The sequence below is a fragment of the Patiria miniata genome, unplaced genomic scaffold (genome assembly GCF_015706575.1).
Source record: "Patiria miniata isolate m_02_andy unplaced genomic scaffold, ASM1570657v1 HiC_scaffold_20, whole genome shotgun sequence".
NCBI lineage: Eukaryota > Metazoa > Echinodermata > Asteroidea > Valvatida > Asterinidae > Patiria > Patiria miniata.
The window spans coordinates 18,090,483-18,117,905 of NW_024037059.1; the positions used below are offsets into that span (position 1 = coordinate 18,090,483).

The following is a 27,423-nucleotide window of genomic DNA, read 5'->3' on the forward strand; positions in this document are numbered from 1 at the left end:
TACACAATATCCATGTACCTGCGCCAACACTGGAAAGACGAGCGGCTACGGTACGACAGCCGGCTAGGCAATCTCTCATTGGACGGCAGGCTGGCTGACGTCATCTGGGTGCCGGATACCTACCTGGCCAATGACAAAAACTCCTTCGTGCATGACGTCACCGTTAAAAATAGACTTCTGCAGCTACACTGCGATGGCAGCGTGATTTACGGCATGAGGTGGGGACGGAAAAATAATAAATTGCTTAAATTCTTTGGTGTTGACATACATTTTGTAACTTTTATTCCAAATTTTTCACTAAACTTTGTTCCCTTTTCAATGTTAGAATATTTCGAGAAAAGAATTAAGATGGTTCCAGATTACACTCGAAATTGAAGGTCCGCATAATTCCTTTAAAAACGATGAAATAATCATGCCTGCAAGGAAGAAAAATATAAACTAACAATTTGACAATATCAGATCTGTAAGGAATGACAGTCTCAATCTCTAAAATGTCGGACTAAAATTGTGCCTTAAATTATCAAATGAAGAACTCAAAATCATACGCTGTAGGGCCGGCGAGACCCGAACCTCAGACATCCCAATAGAATTGAGAAAGATGGCTAACTGACCCCGTAAACGCGGCCTCCTTCAGCCTGACCTACTCAAGGCCTAATGCAATCATTGGTCGGAAGTTTCATTAAGGTCTGATATCTTTCGGCGCGAGTGCATACTTACACGGGTCACTCCCCACAACAAATCTCAAATATTGACCCGCAGACTGCAATGTACACACACAAACACCACGCTCTCCAAAAAACACGAAGCATATGGCAAAAAGTACAGCTGCTCCCCGATAGCTTCGACAAACCAGAAGTCACGAAGATCAGCAGCGGGTCGAGAAATGGGAGGGGGCTTAGAAAACCTTATTCCAATCGCTGATTAGCCTTGCTGAATTATCGACAAAACTGGGGCTTGTGTGGTACAACGGCAACAAAGCTTAGACCATGGGAAAGGTATGATGAATAAACACGGAGGGACTATGGGTGGTTAGTGGACCGAAAGCGTGCACGGGGTCTTGGGAGAAGTCTTCCGCTTGTAGGAGCGGAGACAAGACATCTCCTCCCGGGGCAGGTGCCTGATCTGACAGGCACGGAAGACGGGAGGACTAAAGCCCCAGCCTCCGGGAGAGATTGCCAACAGAAGGGGGCAGAACCAGACACAAATAGGGAGACAGGAAACCTACCCATAGACGCAATCTAGTCGATGCTTGGCTATTATGCTGCTGCATGAGATGATACATCAGCATGCACGCACGATGCGATATCAGGAAACACCGTCTGAAAGCATCCTTTGAGTTCAGGTGAAGTGAAAATGACTGGCACATGATGCCATAGAAAAGCAGGTGTCATCGCGAATGAAAATCTAGTTTGTGGTGTGCACTATTTAGTGATGACGTTCAAGGTTTACCACACGATTTACCACTGGATGTTGAAAATAAATCTCAGTCGCAAAGTGAAGTGCAAAGTATAGACTTTGAACCAGCCACCTATACGTAACCGAAGCCAGAACTTACGCGTGGAATTGAAGACTTGGGTGTAGTCTAATCAATTCCCGGCCATCGCGACAGAGCTTGTATAAAAAGGGTTTATTTGTCTCCTCAAAAACTATATCCACATAAACATAGACTGTCTTGCTATACCCATGCATGACATAAAAAGTTATGAGAATCTAAAACGATTTAACTGACGGCAGAGGGCGCTATTGGCAAGGAGCATTTTTTACAAACTTAACACTGTTAAAAATACATTAAAATGCCAAACATGACTAGTTTAGTTGGGATGAACGGCAATTAAGCATGAAGTACACGTTTGGCATGAAGAACACGTTTGGCACAACATTAACGAACCCCAATTCATAACAGGAGAATAATCAAGGGAAAAAAAACAACGCTGCGGAATGGAATCTAATGTACCGTAAATTGACGCAGTTGCCTGCAAAGTGACGCAGTTACACGTAGCAACCCGTCAAGTCATACCCAATTAGTGATTGGTTGGGCGATTTGAAAGCAATGGTCAGAGAACAAACAGCTACCGGCCTTTTCCACAATTCGGCCGGTCATCATCCCGCGCACTAATCCGCAACCGACTTAAAAACTAGTGACGCATTTGACGCGCACGATATTTTCATCATGCTTAAGCCGTTTGTTTGTTTGTTTTTCCTCTTCCCCAATGAAGGATTACCACAGTGGCATCTTGCATGATGGACCTGCGGCACTACCCGATGGATCAACAGAACTGCACCTTAGAAGTGGAAAGTTGTAAGTACATCGGGGTCATCTGTTTCAGCTTCAGATTCTCTCGGCTATGTTGTTCCTGGGTACTTGCATAAATTATCCAGTATTTGGATAGCACTGTTTTCCAAAAGGCTCAGCTTTAGTCGTCTTAAGGCGTTGTTCTTATTGCGTGGCTTCTTGGATACGAGGTTGACTATACACACTCTGCACTAAGTAAGGTGGTTTTCATGGAATCAAAATGAATGCCAGAATTCCCAAATATGAAACGCAATGATGTCTGGAAATAATAATACAATACAGTACAATTTGAAAACCGCAACAACTCATCTCATTTTTTTGGTATTAAATACCGGTTTCAAAATCATCTGATTGTGAATAAGTTCTTGAGCCTGGCGTAAAACAGAGAACCCTGCTCGAAACGCTGGAATAGCCAAATCTTTTAAGAAATACATACAATCCAAAAAAGATATCAGATGTGCCACCGCTTAACATCTACCCTAATTCCCGAATCAGTGAAAGATGTCTGATTCTTTCATGTAGGCCTTTACCAATATGCAGGAACCGGAGTTTAGAACCGGCGATTTGAACCGGATGACACCAGTTCAAGCCAGCTTATACCGGCTCTTCTAAGATTTCAATTTAAATGTTTTCACTTCCACTTGCAGACGGATACACCCTGTCTGAAATATCCTACTCCTGGCAGTTTGGCGGGAAATCGGTTGTCGGCATGGAAAACATCAAAATCGCCCAGTTCACCATCACGGAGTGGAAGCTGATATCCCGGCTACAGAACTTCTCCACGGGTACGTTCACCGCCGGGAGTTCAAAATCCGGAGGTGACCATACCACTGATTCCTTTGGCGCAGCTGACTTGAAACAGACTAACAAGACAAACCTCCCTTTAGATATACATGTATCTCTGACTCGGAACTGCACATCTAGCTGCGCCGACATAACCTCTTTTCAAGACTCGCCGGTTAATAGGACAGAACAACTGACGGGCGGGTGACTCTAACCGGCCGGTGCAGGAACAAGACAATAACCTTGACAAACAGACAAAAAGAACAACCGAAGCCAACCGGCAGACCACGACTTATCAACTGGTTGGACAAACCGACAAACAACGGCCTCATCGCAAAGACGAGGCTGTGGCTTAAAGTGTGATAGCACTTTCAAATCAAGCGACAAACACAAACTGACGGACAGAAATACGAGATAGATTTTTTTTTTTAAATGGCATGCTCCTTTTCGATTCTTCGATTTTGTTCACTTAAAGAAAATGTTTCGAAGATGTATGCAACTAATAACCTTAGATAGCCAATGTCTTGACAATGATTTGTCAGTATTAAACAGTCAACGAGTGGGCTTCATGTAGACAACAGGCCCTAGCAACACACAGTAACAGGCTTTTCCAGAAAGGCCAGTTTGAAACTCCAGACTGCTCACTCTAAACTAGACTACCTCCGTTTCCCCCGAAGCAAACATAAAAGGATGATCTGATCAATGTAACCTTATTGATCCCAAAACTGGTTACCTGGATTAACAATTTGTGTGAAACACTCTGAAGATCTGACCGGTGCCGCGCAAACATTTCTACATCCCAAGCGTGTCATCCAAAGGAACATGCGTAGGGTTGGGTAATTGAATTTTTGACTGAGTAAGCCGACTACCGCAGCGCGCGTGATAGAATCACAACTCGCAAGCCTGACCTGTTTTGCTGTCAAAATTCGAAGTGATCCGAAGTGAGCCCATAAACGGCAAGATATATAAAATTACAAACTATGGCCCCAAAGCCCAGATTCCTCTGAGACAGAATTTTATGGTACACCTATCCAAAAAAAAAGAGACCAGAAAAAAGCCGAAGATATCCACAATCGAATAAATGAAAAAAGAAAGAAGCCCGCCAGGGGTGTGGGGATCAGCATGCCGTATTTTCGAATCCTTCCCTACTTAAAAAAGCAGGTGTTAGCGGAACCTGCGCACTGCCTGAGTCCTATTTTCATCGCAGAAGAACTACAGGGGATAGAGTTTTTAAAGACAGAGATATTGATGTATTTGTGGCGGGCTTTGTGTGTCCACTTGTAATTATTTTGATGGGTTAATGGACGTCTTATTTGGCGGGCACTCGGGGTCGGATTCGGTAAAGACCCGGTAGGTTTCAGAGCTCTGAAAAGGTTTGAAGGCATTTCCTTACTCGATCGGTCGTCGGGATTTTTTTTCCGGTGTTAAATTCGCATTTCTAGGCTACGTGCTTTTTAAACCTCGACCCTGAGGCGACGTGTTTTACTCGTCAGGGAAGACGAACGGGGTTGTTAATACGTACGACGTCGGTAAACTCGGCCACGTCATGGTGACCTGATTAATGGAAATTATATTTTTGTGTTTTATTTTTGTTTGGCCTGTAACCGGCGAAAAATGCAAATGCAAAAGCATGCATTACTCACCTGGTCATTGTTAAGTGAAGAAAAGGTTCAAGAAAAAAAATCAAGAAAAAAAACCTGAGGCTTCATTCGTGGTTTCCACCATGGGGTGAAATTTAGGATTCCAAAAATGGGTTCGAAAATGGAAATATTAAGTCTGGTTACTTGTCGTGATCAATTGAAAGGTCACTTCCATTGATTGCAGCCTGAAGTCAAAGTATATGTATTAGATATTGATATTTGAGCCCTGAATCTGGGTCATTGCATTGACTGACGATCGTGGTGTGATGATCAAAATTGGTATTAAGATTCCGACCCAGGGGACCTCCAAACTGAAATTGTGTATCAAAGGACGCTGTAGACCTTTGGTTCACGGGTTTTGACATTACGGTATCACATCATACCAGGTCAGCACATTCAGATCATATACAGTGTCATGTTGTAATGTTTCGGTCAGGGGTATGACATAACAGGTCGTACCAGCTCAGGAAATTTAGATCTTAACGGGCTATGGCATATTTCAGATCATTTCCGGGATGACATTAAGGTCATGAAGTCACAACATTGTGGTCTTTGACATGTAGGTCATAAATTCCCAAGGAAATTTTCAGAGATGAAGAGACAGGGTGGATTCTTTTAAAGAGATCACAACCAACATACAGCGACTTCTGATAGCATTTTAAGGTCTGTGTACGCGGATGTCTTCTACATGTATACTCTTCGGTGATGTAAATCAAAATGTTCATTCTTTTTTCCCCTGTCCGGCAGGGTCGTATCCCAGACTCTCCATGAGCTTCCTGCTGAAGAGAAACATCGGCTACTTCGTCCTCCAGACTTATCTCCCTTCCATCCTACTGACCATTCTCTCCTGGGTGTCCTTCTGGATCAACCACGAGGCCACATCCGCCAGGGTCGCTCTAGGTAAAAATATTAACAAGTGCAGTCGAGTCTCCATTACAAGTCTCGGTCACAAGAAAATCACAAATCCTTTCACGAGACCAGTCACTAGGAGAAGAGGATGAACAATAAGCGGGGGAGCTTCGACTTGTGACTTGATGATGTGAGAACTTGTGAGGACTTGTGAGAACTTTTGACAGAACATTAACCAAGCCTGACACAAATGAATGCAAGACGCCCAAATTGTCATATAGGCCTACATCTCAGAATAAATCAGGTTTGTTCTCCTGGTTAGGGTTAGAATCTGAAAGAAAAACCAAGTATACCTTCTAGTGCACACCAAATTATCGATTCATGCACTTTTCATATTAAAGACACTGTGTCCGGTATCCACATGGCTATGGACACTTGTCATCTGCCTTCATTACGACATAAGGCTATACATGGTGGATAACACACTCGAGAGCAGTGTACAGATACACCATATATATAGCTATTATAAGAACCAAAGTCATTAACTCGACGTTAATTACGCTGTGTTACTGTAGGTAACTCTTTCATCACTTATCTTCACCTACTTCACAGGCATCACGACGGTGCTCACTATGACAACGATCAGTACGAGTGTCCGCCAGTCCCTGCCCAGGATCTCCTACATCAAGTCCATCGACATCTACGTGGTCACCTGCTTCGGCTTCGTCTTCTCGGCTCTGCTGGAGTACGCCATAGTCAACTTCAACTACTGGTCGCACCACAAGCGTAAGGCGCGGGAGGCCCTCAAGAGCGTCACGGCTAACAATAACGTGGACGGCGACAACGGCAACAACTCAACTCTCCGGACCAGGAGGTTCCGAGACGGTACCTACCAGCAGGTTAAGGTACGTGTAGGCAAAATAATTTCTTCTCCAACTTTTGGATATGGTATATGATAGTGTAGTGATACGGTATGGTTTAAGATTTCATGGAATGGTCTCTGAAGATGATTCCTGATTTGCAAAGATGATGCACCAATTATTTACCAAAAATTGTGGTGAAGAGGTTGTGATCATGACGCCAATACTATAGTTGGCCTGATCAGGCCTAAACAGATAATTCATTACTATTAGGCACTGTATTACAAACTCGTTGGTTTTTGAGCAAGTAATCTATGGTCTTTGTATATACCAACAGATGCAGTACAATACAAATATCGGTCAACGATTGTCACAGCGGGCCCCGGACAACGGCGATGAGACCGAAGCCATGGTGACAGAGGAGATCCCCATGAACAGGCTGAACGGATTGGAAGGCGATGGTCATGTGGTGCGGAAACCCTCCTGCACTGGCGGCAAGGTTCGCCGGCGGTCCAGCGGCACTAACTACCGGCACACCCCTCCCTGGTTCGGCCCGGGGAGCTCGGGCAGGGCACGGAACTCGACCTTCCGGCGACGGACGATGCGCGTCCGTCTGCCCGCGGTCCGCAACGTGAACATTGTTGACACCTACGCCCGCATCCTGTTCCCTAGTCTTTTCATCATTTTCAACATTGTCTACTGGAGTGTGTATCTGTTGTGGCAACAACAGTGGAAAAACAATCAGACGTGGACTGAGTGATGATGAGCAGTGAAGGCTTTGCTTCATTTCATTATTTTTTTTCTTCCACTGACCGTCAGGACAGCACCTGATGTTAAGATCAGGAGAGAGTTTGACTGTGTGCATACAGAATTTTAGAGCGAACGTGGCGTCTGGGTAACAGACGAATGGATTGCTTGGTGGTCGCATCAAATATGCATGGTGCTTTAGTGTTTTGAAGAGAGAGAGAACATCAACACCATGCCAAGAGGGCTTGGTACAAAAAAAGATACTTTGAAACTACAGATGGTTTCAACATGATTTGAGAAAGACTGTGGAGGACATCGTGGTGCCCCTTTTTTATTTCACAAAACATTTTCTTCAAAACCGTATCTTCAATTAAGCTCCAATGAGTGAGTTTCAGTTGCTTTTCCATGGTGTCGAGAGAGGGCGTGCTGACAAGAAACCGCAACTGACAACTATACAATCAAATAAGTGGTTAATTTTCACCTCAAGTACGATGTGAGTGGATACATAGTATGGAAGCAGCATTGCGCCATTTTGTTTCCTTTAAAGTTGTTCGGACTCGCATGAGACAATGGAAACAAAATGGCGGCCAAAGTGCTAATACTACAACTTCCTTAAAAACTGCACTACTACAAAAGTAATCGAATTGGTAAATTGTCTTCTAAAAGTGTGTCTGATATTTTTTTGTGTGTCGACAGCACAAGGCGAACAGTTACTAACCTAGGTTTGCAAATATCTATACAATGTCCTGTTTTAAGATTTTGACTATCAAAAGATGTAGAAAGGTTGCTACAAACTTTTGCCTGTCTAAATGCAATTTCGATTATTCTCGCAATACAAAGAAAATAATGGTGAAAAATTGTAAATAGAAATAATGGCAACAAATAATAATATTTACCAAAACAAAGTTATAGTCAAATATTTAACTTATCAGAAAACGTTTTCACAAAAGTATTCATATTAAAAACTTGGAATTGTACGTTTTGAATTAACAAAGGCACAATCTTGGAGTTGAGACCTGTCTTTAGAGCATTGAAAATTAGGGCATGAACTTTTTTATACCTGTGCATTACTTAGAAAAAAGCATGATTTTTATATTTTCTTCAGTTCCATATCGTAAAAAAAAATTCGGGTCTCACTTCTTATCAAGTTTCGCAAACAGTTTTTCTTTAAACAAATTTTAAAACAAACTAACTTAAATAACAGTGAATCAAATGAGTGAATATATAAAAAGTATGATATTCTACTCTGGGATTCAAAGTTCTCAATTTCAAGTTGGTCTTCTTTTTAAGAGTTATGCAACTAAAAACATAATTTTTCTTATCGTGTCCCTTTCGCGTTTTTTATGTACAGACAATGACAAGAGGACATTTATTCAACATAATTCATATTTTAACATAGTATTATCTGTTGAACTGACGTTTGTAATGTGCAGACACCGGTAGATGTTAATCAACACTAATTTTGTATTATAAGCAGTTTTATTCCTTTTTCGTTAGACAAGCAGTATTAGGGAGTAGGATGTTCTCAACATATTCAAACTGTTTCTTTTCCAACACCATTTTAGAAAGCTTGAATGGTTTCTCTCGAATGTCCAATTTAAAGAGTATCATCGTTATAAATCAAGATTCCCGGTATTGCGTTCAGGTTTCCAAATCTGACATCAATATTACTTTATTTTTTATTTTCAAACAAAATCCGTCCTTCGAAAATAAAATGGTCATTTCAAACTTGAAAAGGTCGATCCAATATTGTTTTAAACTGTATTTAAGTTGAAGTATTTAATTTTTAATGACTCCGCCAAACGGGTAATCTTGCTTTGCTTCAATGAGTTTGCTTTTTTTCAGTTTCAAACTGTAATAAGTATTATTCTTGTTAAACGTCTAGTCGATGACTTACGGACATTTTATGCCTTGTAGAGGGCTTTGATTCAACGTGTAGAAGATTATTTGAACGATCTTCCAAAAATTGAGGGACGTGTCATTTTACATTGAAAAAAAGTGACAGAAATTACTGTAAAAAATATAAATGCAATTGTCATTTTCATAATTGGCAGGCCGGGATATGCATCAACAAACGCTTGAATAACAAATGTTTTTGTGAAAATGTGTACATGTGTAGCTACAAATCTCATGGATGTTTTATTTTTCATGCAATTGACAAATAATTACTCGATTTATAACAAATCAAAGAAAAATTGTGTAAGAAAAGATCAATTGTAAGCTTACAGTAGCTGTGTTCGATTACTAGAACCAATCTCCCGATTTACCCCGCATATTTTCCAAGTAGATCCACCCTTTTTTGACAATTGTTAAATAAGTAAACAACAGACTTACATTTTCTTCTGAGATAAACTAGAGGGAAGTTGTAAGTTTTTCATGCTCGAAAAAAAGGCAAAAAAGCCCAAACATACACAAACAAAAAAATAAGCAATAGCTCAATACAATCTCTGTATTCATACGATTTGCATTTATTACAATAAACAGTCGTTGATTACTTTCACACGCGATGAATAACAGGACCGCATTTAAAAAAAAATGTTGATCAACAAATGAGCCAGAGGATTTTACGGATAACATGGGATTTCTCGCCATTTTTTTCGAGCAAACATTCATAACCAAACATATTATTGTGAATAAAAGTTTTTTTTATATCTTGATTTTATATTATAATAAAAAAATTCAATAATTCAGACATCCATCAGACACAGCTACTCAGCGTTCAAATTAGGTCTTGAACCTTATCCTAAAAACATTTACCCTAACCAACCGTTTTTCGTTTGAGAAGCCAATTCATGTATCTTTTTTGCCTAATTTGAACGCTGGATGCAACCGTCTGTAAACCGACATGGTGACGGACGGACATACCGACAAAGCACCACGATTGTATTCGATAGAGATATTGTTCATTTCGAATACGCTGATGGAATAACAGACCGACGGACAGAGATAGAAACAGACATACACAGTTTGACAGGCTGAAGGACGGACAGGCGGATGATGTGATTCCTGACTCTATAATTATGACGAGGTGATTTAATTCTCTCAATCATTAAAGCTACATAACAAATCTCGAAGTTACGTATCATACTGATATTTTTATCTACCTTTACTTACTTAAATATTTTTGTTATTGGCCGTTTATAACTGCACAATTTGTACAATATTCGACTATCAACAACCCTGACAATCGATTCTCAAAAACCGACAGAGCATTGATCAGAATTTTGTTCTTGTCAGTGTTTCTAATGCCGAAGTTCCACAACTTTAAATTTTTCAAAGCTTAGATCAATTTGGAATAAATTATGAATCTGGAAAATCCGTAATGGAGAAAACGTGGACCATGCAACACAACAGACGACAGAATGCATATTAGCACGGACAGCCAGACGGAACTCCCGACGAACAAACCGACGTACTAAAAGCGAACTGACGAACAGACCAACTGAAACTGCCGAGACCAACAGACACACCTTCACGCTAACAATTACATACAAATGGTTGGGGAAGAATGAGCATTATTTTACAATAAAGGTTAACAAATTTTGTACAAAATGGTGGTCCGGTGTGTCTTTATTTCAAACAGTTTGGATCAGTAATTTGGACCAAACAGACTTGACATGTATCTGATTCAAATGTACGTGTTCTTCAGGATGAAATTTTTATTACGCCTAATTTGGCTCACAGCAGATTATGTACGATAATTATGTATTTTGCTCAAGGTTTAAAACAATTCTTTAATGGCCTCTAAAAGACATGTCTGAAATTTGTTTTTGCTGCTTCTGTGTAGTGCTCTTTGTGCCCCACTGACTGTCGATTGTCAGCCGAGCAGTGCTATTGTATAGGATTACCTGCTAACGCCATAGTGTATCCCGGATGCACGAAACGACTACCAGTGAATAGCCATTCTGAATCAATCAAGAGTTTATTGGCGATCTGAGACCAGCTATAGTTTAGGCTAACCAAGGTAACACTATACTAGGAAACACTTGAAAGACTTCATAGCAAACGGTTTGAAATAGAGTGTGGGGGTCACCATTCCCATCCCCCCCCCCCCCAATCTGCAAAGCTCCAGATGCGATATTTATGCTGCCGCATAAAGATATTTCTTTACTTACTTCCATACAAGCAAAATCTGGTACATATAAAAATTAAAGCACAAGTTATACTGGTTCAAATGTAATTCATTGCGTGGTTATATAGGAGACGAAGTTGTGCTAATCATGTAACATTAATATAATATTGCATATCAGACATAAAACTATACCACACTCCAAGAAAATGTTGGCGTGAAACTCACCCCAAGAGTGAAGGGAATTTGCTGCACGTGTACACGAACCTTACAAGGTCGGCTCTTTACCAAAACATGGGTACCAACCATCGGTACCAACAGAGCGGTACGTTAAAATCGTACTTCAAAATTGTTTATAATGTAAACAAAAACGCACACAAATCTCACTTTATTTTCGGGACTTAGCATACACATTATACGTGCATTTCTAAACCAGTTAAAATGGTCCCGACAATATTGTCAATCTATATGTCATCAAAGATGTCTAACTTATTAACGTTGCAATTAATAAACAGTAAATGTGAATAAGAAATACATATAAGTGGCGTACACTGCGTAATTTACACATGGAAATATTTAAAATCACAATATAATTAATCAGATACCTTTTGTACCATGTTACGGTCCACGTTACATGATAGTGACAACGTATACCGTGTAGCAGTCAATTACATTAAAAATATTAAAGTTACATGTATATGGAATTTTTCGCCCCCTCCGGCCTGGGAAGGGCAGACAAATTTACACATTGAAATGTTTACACTTTTTTGGGTAGGGTTTCCTCACTTGATACCAATGTTTTAGTCTTCAGACATGGAAGTCATTGTTAATCGTATCATTTCAAACCTGGTGTTGTTTGAACACCAAGCATCGTGACGCTGTTTCTAAACCATCTAACCAATTAATGTCGTCATCCTCGTAACACAGTTAATAGCGCCATCTGTTGTTTCCAATCAGAAAGTCGCTTGGAACAAAGTGCAAGACATATGTCGCCATCTTCAATTCTGAGAAAAGAATAATTAAACAAAAACACAGCAGTTTACACTTATTTCGACATTGGATGCGCTCAGAATGGCTGAAAATACTACCACCATTGTAAATGTAATGCAACACTAGTCTTGATACACACTGAACAGCAAGGAAAGTGACACAAACTCTTCAAAAACATAAGACAACAACTTTATTCGTCATGTCAATTTTACCACAATTATAACGAGGATGTGGGCATATTATTTTGTGGACATCTTGCCACAGCAGACCTCAGGGGAAGCCTGTGAACTCTTGTTCCCTCTGGATAAAATTCTATTTTGTTTTCATTCAGCCGATGAGGGCGCCATCACACAGGCGTGTGACTGCCGTTTCCCTTAGTCTGAGCCTCAGGGTTTGCGGGCAATTTCTGCAAAGCAAAAACCAAACAACAAACACAAGCAAAGCAGGAATTTAAACTGAACTCCAAAGAAACTGGCTATTGCACTTGATTAGAAGACCCCCCAAAAAACATTTAATTTTAATGAAAAGCAAGCACCTTTAGCAAAAAAAAATACCTTTTTGTTTTCAGGAGAACGGGCCTTGTGTTTTTCGATGTATCGACTCTGTAATTAGAATCATAAAGAAAAATTAGCAAAGAAATGGTTGCCAACTTTATTGTACTGTTCTTACCCGACCCCCGGCTATAAACCTTTTTTGATATTCGCAATGCATCTTGGGATTGAATGTCAAACAAACCAGGCAATATGTGCACAAACCTATAGGGCCGAGTACCAGTTACTTTCATTTTTTCGTTCTCATTTATGATCTTTTTTTTGTAATGGTCATTTCCACACATTTTTGCACCGGTAAAATCCTATTTGAATGAAGAACATTTCGGGGAATCCCTTTTTTTATTTTAGAGATGTCAAGCTCACACCCCCAACACTGACCAATCACACAGGGCCTTCAGGCTGTCACCCCCAACACTAACCAATCACATAAGGCCCAATGACTGGTACATGAAATCAATTTAAAAAATAGTTCTTATCTTTATTTCTTGAGTTGAAAATCTGAATTTTGCAAATTATATTTCTAAAATCATATGCATTCACAGGTCCTGGAACTTAATCCTGGAAAAATAATGAAGAAAAAATATTTTAAAGCTTGACTGGTCCCATACCCCCATAGGTTTGTGCATAAACTGCATTGCTTGTTTGTCATCCATTCCAATGATGCAGTGCGAATTTCAAAAAGGTATCCTTGCAACCAACCAGCCAGCCAGAAAAAAAATTTATTCCTCCAACTTGGGCAACTGTACCTCAGTTCACTTGTACAAACTGCCCCTATGGGTGCTGGGACATCTTATTTCTTGGAGTTCCCACTAAATTGTTACCAGTGACTCTACCTGGGTATTAATTTATTGCATGCACATGGAATGTACGAGCCTTGGTCATGCAGGGTAAGTGGTTATTCCCACAATACTTTACACTTCCAGTTTATGTGAAAGAGAAATTGGTTACTATTTGGCTGTGGAGACAATCCAACACACCTTAGCTGCGATGATCTCATGTCTGGATCTCCAGAAGAGATTGCCACCAGCTACCAGGAGTGCCACGGCTAGACCGCCCAGGAGAATGTAGAAGATCCCTGCCAAGGTCACCAAGTTCAGAGCACTAGTCTTCGACTAATATCAGAAATGAAAAATCATGTTGTGGTCAATATCGACCACACATCAACAGAACTTGGGTCAAAGGTCACGACGAAACCTGCATGTCATTTTTGTTGACAAAACACTTGACATACGGAACATATCTTACATGTAGGTCTTATGTCATTATAACCTTGCCTAAATTTACACTTGTATTCAATAGGGGTTAATGTTTATACGCAAGCTTCTACAATTCTGCTATCTACCTTTGTCATAGGGTCCTTGATCCAGAAATGATGATATTTAAGGTGACATAACTCTGGCTCAACAAATGTACACTTCGCTATCGGCGGCGCTAAAGAACGGGGTAAAACGACGAGCGCCACCAAGAGTCGACGCCTGGACTAGCAGGTCCAGCAAATTATCTTAGTTCATACCATGTGATCAGGAATATTTGGAATTCTGCAGGATTCGTTGTTGGATGTCCACCATTTCTTCTCCAGCCTGGTCAAGATGGCTTGTTCTTGAAGCTCCAAAATTGCCAACGTTACGAGCTCCCTTTAAAGAAAACGAAAAAGCAAACTTGTCATCTACATCATGCTCATTTCGGAATATAGTTTTTATTATTAAAATGTTGTGTTTTTCATAACTTAATAATGTTGTCCATTCATCTAATACTTATATTTTTATTAGATTCACAGAGGAGGGAAAAAGGCAATCAAACTAACATCACCAACAATAAATTATAACTTCCAACTCTTCTGCAGTTTCAACAACTCAAATTATTTAATTTTGAATTTTTCTAGAAAATATTTCTGTTAACACAATCACTTTATCTCCTCAATCTGATTAAACCAATTTGGTACCGATTTTGTTAAAATCTCCAACCAACAGACCCCTTGCAAAGAACGCCCTCGCTAGCGGGCAGGCCTTTGATCCTCTGTAATGCGCATGAGTATAGACACTCGTACTTCCACTGTCAAGAAAATGTAAGTAACAATATCTCCTCGCTGAGGGCGCTCTGCGAAAGGGGTCAGAGATCCTCCATACCCCTTCCACCCCCCCCCCCCCCCCCCCCCCCCGCCTACCTGACATCCACCAGCTGCTTATTGACCCCTATCCCGTAGCTCTTGGAGTCCAGCAGGTTCCCCACTCTCACGGTGTTACAGGGCGGTTGCTGGCTGTAGTAATCGTTCATGGCCGATTCTAGGAGGAAGGCGAACTTGCCGTTGGACTTACGCACCCGCTCCACGCCCTCCTCGGTGGTGTTGGCGAAAGGCGAGTCCTCCGAGTTGGCCATGAACTCCCACATGTGACGGTAGACTGGCACCGTAGACGTCTAGGAATATCAAAGAAATATAAAAATGGAAATAAACAAAGTGGCGTTTGTTTCTGTTGGGGGGTTGAACTACCCAGTCATCCAATGTTTAAGCCGAATGTCTCCTCGAAATTCCCTTGATGATCCGCTGCTTAATTCCGCCTCGTCTTCGAACACCTCGTTGTTTGAGTTTTATACAGTATGCAATGGAGGTTCTTAAGTCCATTCTTTCCAACGGAATCACGAGCCTTGCTAAAAGTCCTTGATAATAGTAAGCCAGAGAGAATAAAAATGGCAAGCAATTGTTCCTGTCTGAGTGATCTGATTACAAATGGTTACTGTAGCATTCTTGAAATGCCTTTGGTTACAAAGAATTCTCCGCCCAGGAACAACATTACCCTCTTTTTAATACTTTGTATGGGATGACATCGAAGCTCCAATAACAATGCGTTGGTGGTATAGTGGTTAGAATAGTTGCCTTCCAAGCAATTGACCCGGGTTCGACTCCCGGCCAACGCAAATATTTTTTTTCATGGTTGGTTCTTTTATCGATACATACTGGGGGGGGGGGGGGCACGAAGAAAATCTTTAAACAAGAAGTTTACTGTTTTCCAAACCTTGAGGAACGTCTCCGTGGATCCCGACTTCAAGATACCATAAGTAATAGTCGTCTGATCCACCAGATCAGCAGCCGATGATATGGGCATGACCATACGCTTAGCTGTCAGGAAGGCAGCCAGGTTGGCTGTGTAGGATGAGACAAGGATGAGGGTGAAGAACCACCAGACACTGCCGGTGACTCGCCCTGCGAAGGACCTGCAGGGGGAGGGAGCCGCAAAATAATCAGTGAAGTATCATCCATTTTTCTCGTTGAAACTATAGAGGCGCTATTTGGTTTTTGAAAATCTGGTGAACATAACATTTTACCGAAACAACATAGTGACCTATTATTGTGTTCACCATATCCAAAGAGGCGTGTATAAATAGGCCAGACGTATGCCCAACGTAACAACTATCAGAAAACGATCGTAATTTGGGAATTTCTGATTTATCTAAAACAAGTTAGCCTTCCATGAAAGCCGAAGCACGCGGACATGACTTTGTACGAAACCTCGCCACACTGTACCGCAGGTCGCTAGGTATGCGCATGGAATGACTTGTCTTATTAAAGACTTGCTTGATACGACAGGTAAAAGCGAATTCTGCTTCAACACCGACTTCTCCAACACCGACTTTTCTCTTTCTGTTCCTATTTTTCAGGATTCAAGTCTACCATAATCAACGGTCGGTGGCGTGTTTTACAAACCTCGGGCACAGCTCGCAACCCTGCTGCATGAGCGCCCCAACGGTGAACCACAAACTGTTGAAGATGCCGAAGTCATTCTCCGTCTCTTCGCGGTCCTCCGTGACGAACCTCTCCCCGGGTTTGTTGAGATTGAACTCCCCCGTACCGGACGGCGTAGGGGGAGGGTGCTCCACGGGATGCCACTCCTTGGGACTGAAGCGGCTCACCTGATATTGAACAAAAGGGGAAGTGCTGTGAAAAAAATGTCTTCATTTCAGATATTTTCAGGTGATTCTTTTACTTCTCATTAGTTCGAAAATTGAAATTATAGTTGAACAAATATGCTGAAACATTGTTTTCTGCTTAACCGGGTTTTGCCACACTAGCAAATAATAATGCAGAGCAGTTGCCGACGACGTCGTAAAACGCTATACACGTACTGCATCATGGGAAAAACTTGACACCCGTTTCGTATTATACCATCCCCCGATGACGTCATGCGGATAGCTAGGCAACCGCCGTCCAACCAAACTAGCACCCTTTGCATGTTATTTGGCCCATATTAAACAGCATACCAGCACTTTTAAACCATTCATATTTCAAGAGATATAAATGAAGTGCAGAAGATAGAGAACCGCTTGCATCACGTGACCACAAAATCCATTTTGTAAACAAACGTCACATCAATGACATCATCTATATGTTGCAAAACGATTTTTTGCACCAGGTGATAAGTCTTTATGTCTGAGAGCAAGTGCTTTTTTCTCGATGCCTTGCCGTGTTTGTGTGATACTGGGCACAAATAACGAAAGGGGGAAAGATTATCCACACAACAAAATTTGTGGGATAATGTCGTTATCAATTGAAAAGTAAGTGGCCTTTGGGAAATTCTTGGTGGCGCTCTATGTTGTGAATCCCATCTAGTCGAGGCAACGCATGGTGGTGCACTATTGTGAAACCCTTATATTTGAAACAAAAAACACGAGGACTCATCACTGATCCCAACCTGGAAAAGCACCACGCTGACAATGATGCAGGCGAAGACAATACTCATCCAGATCTCGGGAGCCAGGGGCTGCATGAAGGTGAAGACGCCAGGCTGGTTGTCTTGAGGCTTCTTGATCATGATGCTGACCCCGAGGCTCATGAAGGGTTTAGTGAAACCTACCATCCGCTCACGCTGCACGTTGATGGTCAGAGGAGCCACAGCTATGTCCGCTTTCTGGAAATGAGAACATCATGAGCTTTACAGAGACTTATAATTTTAGGTTTAGATAATTCTGGCTCCACATGGCTCCGTCCGTCGTGTGTGGTCAAAGATAGCAACAGCTGAGCCCGATTTCTGTAAATGGAGCATCAAGACGTCATAAGAAGCTAGGTAAAATAAACTTAATTGGTTTCATATGAAAATCGCAGAAATGAAACGAGGAGGGGAATGTAGGAGGCCAAAAGTATCCACTCACGCCGTAAATGAGTTCGCCGATCATCCCGTTCCATTTACCGTTCTCCATCTGTGCGCCATACTCGCCGTCAGCAACCAGCTTAATTTTGTACCTGAAATGAGAAAAAACTAATACTTTGGTAATCATTGTGACAAAAAAACCCACAAGCAATCAAAACGATTTTAAGGCCAAAGAACATATTTTTAAAAATGAATATCCACAGATAATTTGAAACACTTGGAAATGTGAATATATGGCGTTGGGTTGATAAAGTATACACTCTTGCCAGACAGGTTACCAACCAAACAACCATTATATCTAACTGAACAGCAAAGCAGGGAGCCAGCTTGAGGAGAACCAGCTAGCAAACTTGCCAGTTTTTACAAGTGTTTGAAGTAACGCACCTATCACATATAGCATGACAGACCGACCAACCGACAAACAGAATCCAGCTATACCTGAAGATGGAGTGTTTGCTTTTGTAGACTTTGACTATCTCCTCCAGTAAATCCACGCAGTAACCCTCGTACTTGTCGATGCCTCTACGCTGATCTGCGTCTTTCTTAAGCATCAAGAATGGTGGGCTCTGTTGAATAAAGATAGATATACTTTGAAAGTCTCCATTGATGGTATCACTTGTGGATCACAGAAGACATATTCGGAGCCGTAAAATGTGTACATGACAAGGTGTCCTCAAAAAGTTCTGCAAGCAGATATCCTTTAATTTCTCAAAACTACTTAACATGAGTATTTCATCTTGATGGAGCATATTAATTTTACTCTGACTTGTGTAGATTCAGTAAAAATGCCAAGAAATACGTTCATGTAAACCAGAGATCTAACAGATTATAAATGGCTATGTGTTTTTCACCCATACCAATGGATGGGATTTACAACTTAATTTACATGAGAGTAAAAAGGCCCATGACAATCTGATGCACTAATATCACTGTGTAAATCCCATTGGAATGGGTGTAAAACCCATAGACTTTTTACAATCCGTTAGATCTCTGGTTTGCATGAACGTTCTTCAATGTCATTTTCACTAATTATACCCAAGAGTATATTAATATGCTCCATCAAGATGAAATACTCATGTTAAGTAGTTTTTGAGAAATTAAAGGATATCTGCTTGCACAACTTTTTTTGGGATTGGTCCTATCAATACATTTCGGTGTAATAATCCTACGAACGCGAGTGGAGCACAATACAAAATAGTGCGTTTGTGCTCCATGTGCAACGAATATCGTAACTACATGTATTCATGAAGTAAGATTTCAACACTAGTGAGAAGGCTTAACATGAGGCAACAATTAGTCAAATGGAAAGATAATCCAGAGTCAAGGAAGCCATACGGTTTATATGGCAGATTCAATCAAGAATATTTTTCTGCCTTTTTGGGCGAATTTCTCACCAGAATGGACGTGACAGTGTAAATGCGACCACTCATCGCGTCAGCAGGAGACTCGTCCTCAGTAAATGTATCAAAGGTGAGCCGATTCTCGTTCTGACCGTTCCATGTACCGACCTGTTTGGACACGAAACAGTCGTTGGGTAAAATGTCGAAGCGCATTAATAAATGAACGACAATATAATTGAAGTCTGATTAAAATGCATGTTAGAGTAGCAACTCGTGTCTAGACTTTGTTCAAGTCGCACTGCATGCATCATTGATTGATGCATAGTTGAAAATGTATAGAAAATGCCTCTGCATAATATTGCAAAATCCATGAATTGATGCATAGTTGAAAATGTATAGAAAGTGCCTCTACATAATATTGCAAAATCCATGAAAATTCAGACTTGTAGTGACAAGCTACATTAATTAAAGATTTCATGTATGGTATTCATGATATTTTTTTTCAAACTCCTTATTAACTCTTTTTTTTGCGAGGAGAAAATAGCACTCACCTTCTCAAGACCCGTTTGTCTCAAACCAAGGATTTGCACCGAGTAGTTGGTGCGATCACCCCGGCTGTCGAACTCGATGTTTCCAGTCAATCCCTGGAGTTTCACCTACATGGTAGAAAATAAATAAATATCCTACGATTAATAATGATTGCAAGGAACGGCTCTGTCTTCGCAATTTTTCTAAACTTCTCGTCTGTCAGGGCTTCATACATTATTCAAGAGAATAGACGAAAGCAGCAATTGCAATCTTAAAGGAATATCGCCTCTTCTTGCTAGGGTCACGCTCCAGAGCAGTACGGGCCAGATTTCAAATAATCATAGTTATGACCGATTGGGTGAAATGGATAAGCTTTATGTGAAAATATAATATGTACTGGCAATAATATTGTGATTTAAAGGGCCCATCCTAGCAATGTTATGTTTTAATGCAATCCTTGAAAATGCACCTTACGCGTTGTGTCCCATTTAACATTACATTGTATTTTCAATTTTCGTTTTGCCATTTTGCCTTTTTTTGTTCTAGTGCTAATGAAAATTTCCATATTCAGTAGCCAAACTGTGATGTCATTCCGGGCAGAAACCTCAATGCTACAGCTATTTTAGCACAAAAATTTGCTAGAATTTTGGATATTTTGCTGTTGTAAATTTTCTTGTCTTTGGTGATTCAATGTTGTGTCAATACATGTCAGTAAAAGGCCATTGAGCAAACCGTTCTCACAACTGTTTTCAATGAGCAAATTTTGGGTTCACAATTTGAAAAGAAAACCCCTAAACTAAACACTGTCCTGAAATGACATAACAGTAACAGCGCCCTCAATTGTCAGGAAAAGCATTGACATTTTTAATAATGTTTTAAAGAAGTGCACTTTTCAATAACATTAGCCAAAATGTCAAATAGTTTTTATGCATTTTAAAAGGTGTAGAAAGTTGCACAAAATGTCTTCCTAAGAACAATTCAGCGATGAACCCTTTAACAGCTATAAATTCAATTTTGAAACTGGATGCTTGTTTAAATGATGGAATTAATTCAACAGAGGCGCGGCAGGGCATAACTGAAAATTATAAGTATCAGAGGTTAGTGTATTATGACAAGTAAAAACAGAATCTTAGATATTAAATATTGGAGAGTCACTAACACTGATAAAATGTTCGTTACCAGGACGGCTATACCTTCTTAATGATCTCGATGAGTTTGGGTCCATCGCGGTTGGGCACCGGTGCGTACGACGTGCCCAGGTTGCAGCTCAATGCTCGTTCCTTCTTACGGACGCTGCCCCTCGAGTCAAGCCGAAACATATCCAGCGCCTCCAGAGCCACGTCCATCATGTCCACAGATATGGCCGGGTTGCTCTGTCGAGAGTAAAACCAGTTTCTGGTTATTATTCAAATTCTGAGCTTACAATTTGATAAAACTCTTAAGCTTTCAGGCGGTACACTTAAAAGTTACCGATTGACATTACAGCTAATCTTCAATGTGAAAGATCATTTAGATTGACACAATTGATGTTATTCAAGATGAATTTTGCGTCGGGGTGATGTAGCGTCAACATCGGGTTTTGCCCTTCACCAACATATATGTATAAACACTGTATACTCAGTGCGGTCCCAAGGGATTGTGACCAGAAATCCCTCGGTGAGACTCGAATTTACGACCTCCTGCTTACTAGTGCAGACGTCTTACCACTCGACCACCGGTGAAGGGCAAAACCCAATATTGAGTTTACATCACCCCGACGCAAATTCCATCTTGAATAGTTTGGTTTCGGTAACCCGCTGCTACATCAGATTTGAACCAGCCAGCCGCAAGCTCGGTGGTCGAGTGGTAAGACGTCTGCACTAGTAAGCATGAGGTCGTGGGTTCGAGTTCCAACCAAGTGATTTTTTTTCTCACAATCACTTGGGACAACACTGAGTATACAGTGTTTAGAAAAATACGTCGGTGAAGGGCAAAACCAAATATTGAAGTTATAACTGTTGTTGCTGATTTTTGCAAGCTATTGGAATTCGGTCCATGTATTGTTCTCTGAAAGCGTAACTTTCCTATCTGGCTATTAAAAGTGGATCAAAATATTTCGGTTTTTTTGTGTTGCATGAGAAGTTCTTCGTTTTAATATTCATAAACTAATGTTTAGTTGAGATTTTCATTTGCTTCCATGGTACAATCTGTCAACCTTGAATTTCAGAGATAAGGGAAAACAAAATTGAAAGACTTACCAGGTGGAAGTAATTGGTGTCCACCTCAATGTATGAAGAGTTCTTGACGTACGAACGCCAGTCCAGGATGAAGTCTTGGTAGGCGTCGCTGTCCTTGTCCAGGAGTCGGAAACCAGTGAGATTGAGGCCCCCTAGCTGGAACTGATTCATGTCAATCTCTCCGATGTCCTTTGAAATAATTCAAATCAAATATTTATAGCAGTATAGAAATATGTTAATATCACCAGTTTGAAAATGGATTTAAACAGAACTTGGGGCAACTTTTGGGTTCAGCGAAATATCAATTTTTGTTAAAAGAGATTCAACTGCGTCTTGATTATCTTAAACAACGAGTCTAATTGTTACTGGCTAATTACTTATGTAGGATCGGAGCCTTTGCCCTCCAGCATATAATAATGATAATGATTAAAACCATCCCGTGTTGACATTGCAGTTCCAGGAGATGCTGCGACTTCAATCACCCTCATGTTACTCCCCAGAGGCCCGTCACACCGCGTCGCACCATAATCGGCTTGCGCTTTATAACCGGGGAAATCTTCTTAAATATTCCGGGCACAGCACACCAAGCATAAAAACAGTCGCCGATGTCTCAGGAATGTATACGGCATCCATGCGATGAACTGGCCAGCTGCATTAATGTGTGATACTTTTAACTGTGTTGCAATATTCTGCTCTTTTTCCCCCTCATGCATACATCTTCGGCATCTCTTGGGCAGTTAAGCATGATTTTAAGGGTTTGGTGGGGGAGAAATGCACATGCACATCTTTACTTTAGATGTACTCACAAAGTGCACATGAAAAAAAGTGCTATTAAACGTGAAGTAATATTAATTTTCATATGTAATTGAAACTTATATGTGATGTTACTGAAAATATTTCTGTTTAATTCGAGTGGACAATTTATATCCTCAAAATTATCTAAAAACGTCTTGTGTTGTCCATGCAAAATGAAACAGCAAATACATACTTACCAAGTCCATGAATATATAGTGATATGACGCCGTCACCATTCCCAAGTCATTCGCCTGCAGCTGTTGGACAAAACAAAATGTATATTATTATTATTTTTTTAATATACCATCTATGACATTTTACATTGAAAAAATACCTTAGTTTAGGACCATGCTTTGAAAAAAAAATGAAAATATATTGAAAGCAGAATTGTTGGAAGAAAAAAAAATAGCGAAGAGTTTTGATGAACTCAAGTTATAACAAGATTATTGGTTGAAAAATAACTTCTGAGGGAAAGCCGTCAAACCTTTCTTAGTGCATTTTCCGATGCATCTAAGGACAGATCGAAGATGATGTGATGTCTTCCACTGTCTCTCATGTTCTTTAAGGTTTCAGTGATGGGCTCCTCCGTCAGTAGATGCTTGAAGATGACGTCATAGTCATAGCGCGAGAAAATCTGCATAAAGGTGTCTGCTCGTCTCATGCCTGAAAACAACATGCAACATAAGTTCCGGAGCAATTAAACGCAGTGAAAAAGGAGAGATTTATCTGTAGACTGAGAGAAAGTGCAATTGATAAAGAGTCAAAGATGTCTGACGCCATGGTTTCGATCAGATACATTTATACACTGTTTGATAATTACTTGTAAAACACAACTGGTATTTGACCCTTAAAAAGGGGAAATTGTTACTCAACTCTTAACTTAAGTGCCTGCGCATGGGCAGGGAAAAGGGGTGTTAATAACGACATTGGTTTCAGGCAAAGACTTTGATAACATTTACTCGCATTGTAAATTTTCTAATATGTAAATAAGAAATTATTAGTGGAGACATTGAAACTTGAAGAAACATTTTAATGGTTTGAGATGGCCCATAATTATCCAACCTCGTTTGCCGTCGTAGATGTAGGCAAACTGCTTCCAGCGGTTATACTCAAGCATATCTAGCAGGGGCTGGACCAGGGACGGCCGGAGGGACACCACGTAGTCGAACTCCATGTCTGGGAAGGACTCCTTCAGGGCAAAACTGTCAGCAAGAGGTTGGGAAGGATGTCGGTTTTATGATTTTACACCACTGACCGTCGGAGCTATGTCAGTTTTGATGCTAGACAACAGGTACTTGAAATTTGTACAACTTTAAAACTGAAAAGGTGAGTCATTTTGCTCAAATTAACAAAAGACGTTTAATAGATTAAAGGAAGATGTGTTAAAAAATGAACTTGCTTTTTTGCTACATGAATTTAAATTATTGACTATGGTCTGGGCAAAGATCTTCCTTTTAGGTTTCCAAGCTAATGTGATTGACCTTACCTATCATGAAAATGTGTTATATTTCGGGGGGGGGGAGGGGACGGTAATGCCTACCTTGGAGTAATGAATGGGAGTTGTATCTTCTGGCTGGTCGTGGCAACCATGTTGACGACGTCAAAGTCAGCCACGCCCACAATGAGAGAGACATTGTAGGCCAGCAGCACGCACACTGAACAAGAAGCATCAAGAACGTTTCAGTTATGCCAGGATAACGCCATGGGGCAAAACCTTGTAAAAACTTACCAATTTTAGTCGCATAAAAGAAAAGCTATCTTTTGGAAAATCTGTCCCGACTTCATAATTTGCCTCCTCCAGTTTCAGCACTCCGATTCCCAATTAAATTGACGACTCCTTAGGGTGCAAAGTATCGATACTTGCATCATATAATAAAAACACTTTTGTTTAAACTAAGGAAAATTGTCTAAAATTCTATAAGAAAAGGGCAGCAGACTCTCGCGTGAATACAAAAAAAACCCTGTCAATTCCCGATCACGTGTCAATTGACAATATCACCCAGGAACTTGGCAAACCAAAAAAAAATGCTTGGAGAGAATATTTGCTTAGCAGCAAATGGGTTGCCAGCCAGGATATCACATAATTTCCCTTGCTTGTGACTAGGTTCCCTGATTGTTTCGATTAAGCATGTGCGTAGGGCCAGCACGGCACCAGTCTCCGATAAGCAGCTCCGAAAACACTGGCCGCAGGTGCTGTACTTGTACTTGTGCTGTTCATAACCTCTTTTCCAGACTGTGTATATTTGGTTATTGCCTCATAGCCATTACCGATGATTGTTTTCACAAAGACACATGCGGTTCATTGCCTATTATTTTTCACTTGTTAAAACAGCATTAGCATTTGAATTTGCTTATTGAATGTACCAGTGTACGTCTCAGTAAAGTGTCCAAATTGCGGAAACGCTGTATAAACCATGAAGTGACGTCGCTCGGGGGGGGGGGAGGACCAAGTAAGACTATACTTAGATGCCACTTATGTAGAAAAAAGTTCGGGTCCCTGAGTACAATTCCGAGATGCTTGCAGACGTGTCAGGGATGACTGGGGGTTAGAGCATAGAGCTGTGTGGATATAGCGAGGGTAATTGATGCCAGCGTGTCCCAGAGCTGAGATGTGCCGTCACCTCACCCGGGGGCTGCATGATGAGCCTTGCGATGCAGGTGTCAAAGTTAGATTTCCCCAGGCTATAGGTCAATGGAGGCTGTACCATCACACGGCTGACTAGAGCTTCAGTATCATAATAATTACATGGGGGAAATACCCTCCCAAGTAGACAATTAATTCTTGTAATTAAAACAGTTATTGTTTTCATCGCCCTCAATTTATTTAGTCTGCTGTGAATCTGACGTTTGCGTTTGCAATTTTTGTGAGGATGTGACATTGTGTCGTTTTTAAAAATACTTTATGGGGGTCATCAGATTAACACCAGATTGTGTAATACAGTGAGACTCATTACAAAATAACAATTAATGTGTGATAAAAAGTTTTGAAACCCCAAATCGAGCGAATCAAAATCGAGCGAATACGATTTTCGTTCAACCATCATTCTGTTTCAAAACAACAGCTCCTTTAGTGTTTACAAGTGTGGCTCTGGTACATTGTTCTCCGGAGCGGAACCTACGTAAATTGACCACCCACGTAAACGAAGAAATGCTGCCATAAAGTGTGTACATACAATGGACTTTACAATGTTCATCTGAATTCCAGCAGTGTAGTATAGATTTGAAAAAATATTTAAGTTTTTTTTTAATTATAATAAATAATCTGGTAATTTTTGAAAACAAGTTCATTTATTGAATACTCAACCAGATCGAAAATTGGAACAGATTTCCAATTATTCTGTCTATCTTCACTTATCTTGACCCTGGCTACTCTTTACAACCCAGGTATTGCCAATATCATCCACCCTTTAAGTCCGTACATTACACATGCATGCACAGGGCAACGCGTCGTGCCGGAGCAGGGTGTTAGAACCAACACTACACTTGTGTATTTTGCCCGCTCAACCTGCAAAGCAGGGGAAATAAATTGAATACCTTAGTGGGTCTAATTAAATTGACACCTCTACCAAAGTAATGACAGCACAGTATTCTTAAATTCGTAGGACCTTGTCATGGTAGGCAATTTATTAGAAAAATTATTTTGAAAAAATGTCCGTAAAAAATAATGACAGGTTAAATTTTCATCCCTGTAATATTATCAGTATTTTCACAAATGTCAAAGACAGAGTTTACTTTGGTTTTTTTTCCTAAGAGGTTAATTTCAAGTGTACTTCGTTGCCTTCCAACTGCCTGTGAAAACTGCCTCGTGTAACTTTGCCATAATGAGTTGATGTTGCACAATATTTCTATAATTAATAATTGGTGGGGTTTTTTTTCAGGAGAGGACCTACTTTTCCGGAGTACGGCAGCATTGTTCGCTAGCTTGGTGTGCTGTAGACGGGCTGCGGCGTGGAACGGACGGAACGCCGACGAGTTGCTGCGGATATTGTTGCGTATGGCGGACTGGACGAAGATCATGCGTTCTGGGTTAGGTGGAGGCCCGTCACCGAAAATACCACCTAGGTAAGAAGAAAAACCCAACATAAAACAAGAATTTAGCTTGTAGCTGAGGTTTTGTGTAGATTACATGGAGTTCATGTGCTTCAAAACTGAGAGCGGGGGATGACAGTACAGAACTGTGTATCTTAAAAAAAAAATAATATTGTACATGGATTTATGTTTTAAAATTGTGTCAAATTTATGGGTTTTTCCTAAGTGGCGGAAATTGTGGTCGCATATGAAGAATATAGTCACTATTAAGAATAAAACAACAACAAAATTAAACCTAACTACGTTTACAGGTAAGTTAACGAACAATTTTGTGTTCAGAACGTATATTTATTTTTCGTCTGACCGTGAATAAACTGTGTACCACTCTTTATATGACTAATAAAGTAAAACGTATAACATTGTTATCAGAATCGTTTTAAATAACCACGAATTACTGCATAATGAAATATTCACTAACAAATTAACGTAGTTCGTGGTCTTTTTCAACCCACTATAGCCGTGCCTTTTATCAGGTCGGATAATACAATAAAACCCAATGTGACTCTGAAGATCTGGACATGGTAAACATGTG

At 40.5% G+C, this 27,423-nt stretch overlaps 2 protein-coding genes and 1 non-coding gene across 4 annotated transcripts in view; 2 read left to right on the plus strand and 1 right to left on the minus strand.

Moving 5' to 3' along the window:
* On the plus strand, positions 1-11,749 carry LOC119727690 (gamma-aminobutyric acid receptor subunit beta-like). The gene is made up of 6 exons (XM_038199701.1): positions 1-218; positions 2,217-2,299; positions 2,941-3,078; positions 5,464-5,616; positions 6,178-6,470; positions 6,763-11,749. Exons 1-6 carry the CDS (start codon positions 13-15, stop codon positions 7,183-7,185), a joined length of 1,296 nt encoding a protein of 431 aa, XP_038055629.1. The 5' UTR covers positions 1-12; the 3' UTR covers positions 7,186-11,749.
* The window catches only part of LOC119727689 (glutamate receptor 2-like), an 18,807-nt gene continuing 1,000 nt past the window's right edge, over positions 9,617-27,423 (minus strand). The window contains exons 2-20 of one of the 2 annotated variants that reach the window (XM_038199700.1): positions 26,693-26,860; positions 24,343-24,457; positions 23,865-24,004; positions 23,287-23,465; positions 23,000-23,059; positions 22,029-22,196; positions 20,985-21,164; positions 19,815-19,919; positions 19,318-19,431; positions 18,362-18,489; positions 17,925-18,015; positions 17,468-17,683; positions 16,483-16,688; positions 15,794-15,992; positions 14,947-15,197; positions 14,296-14,416; positions 13,760-13,894; positions 12,786-12,833; positions 9,617-12,245 (exon numbers count right to left, since the gene is read on the minus strand). In XM_038199700.1, the coding sequence (XP_038055628.1) occupies positions 12,240-12,245; positions 12,786-12,833; positions 13,760-13,894; positions 14,296-14,416; positions 14,947-15,197; positions 15,794-15,992; positions 16,483-16,688; positions 17,468-17,683; positions 17,925-18,015; positions 18,362-18,489; positions 19,318-19,431; positions 19,815-19,919; positions 20,985-21,164; positions 22,029-22,196; positions 23,000-23,059; positions 23,287-23,465; positions 23,865-24,004; positions 24,343-24,457; positions 26,693-26,860 (2,630 nt within the window). In that variant the 3' untranslated portion in view covers positions 9,617-12,239. Of the gene's footprint in view, positions 12,638-12,785; positions 12,834-13,759; positions 13,895-14,295; positions 14,417-14,946; positions 15,198-15,793; positions 15,993-16,482; positions 16,689-17,467; positions 17,684-17,924; positions 18,016-18,361; positions 18,490-19,317; positions 19,432-19,814; positions 19,920-20,984; positions 21,165-22,028; positions 22,197-22,999; positions 23,060-23,286; positions 23,466-23,864; positions 24,005-24,342; positions 24,458-26,692; positions 26,861-27,423 lie in introns of both variants that reach the window. The other variant, XM_038199699.1, reaches the window with a different exon arrangement.
* On the plus strand, positions 15,624-15,695 carry Trnag-ucc. Its single transcript has one exon. It is a non-coding gene; the product is annotated as a tRNA-Gly (tRNA).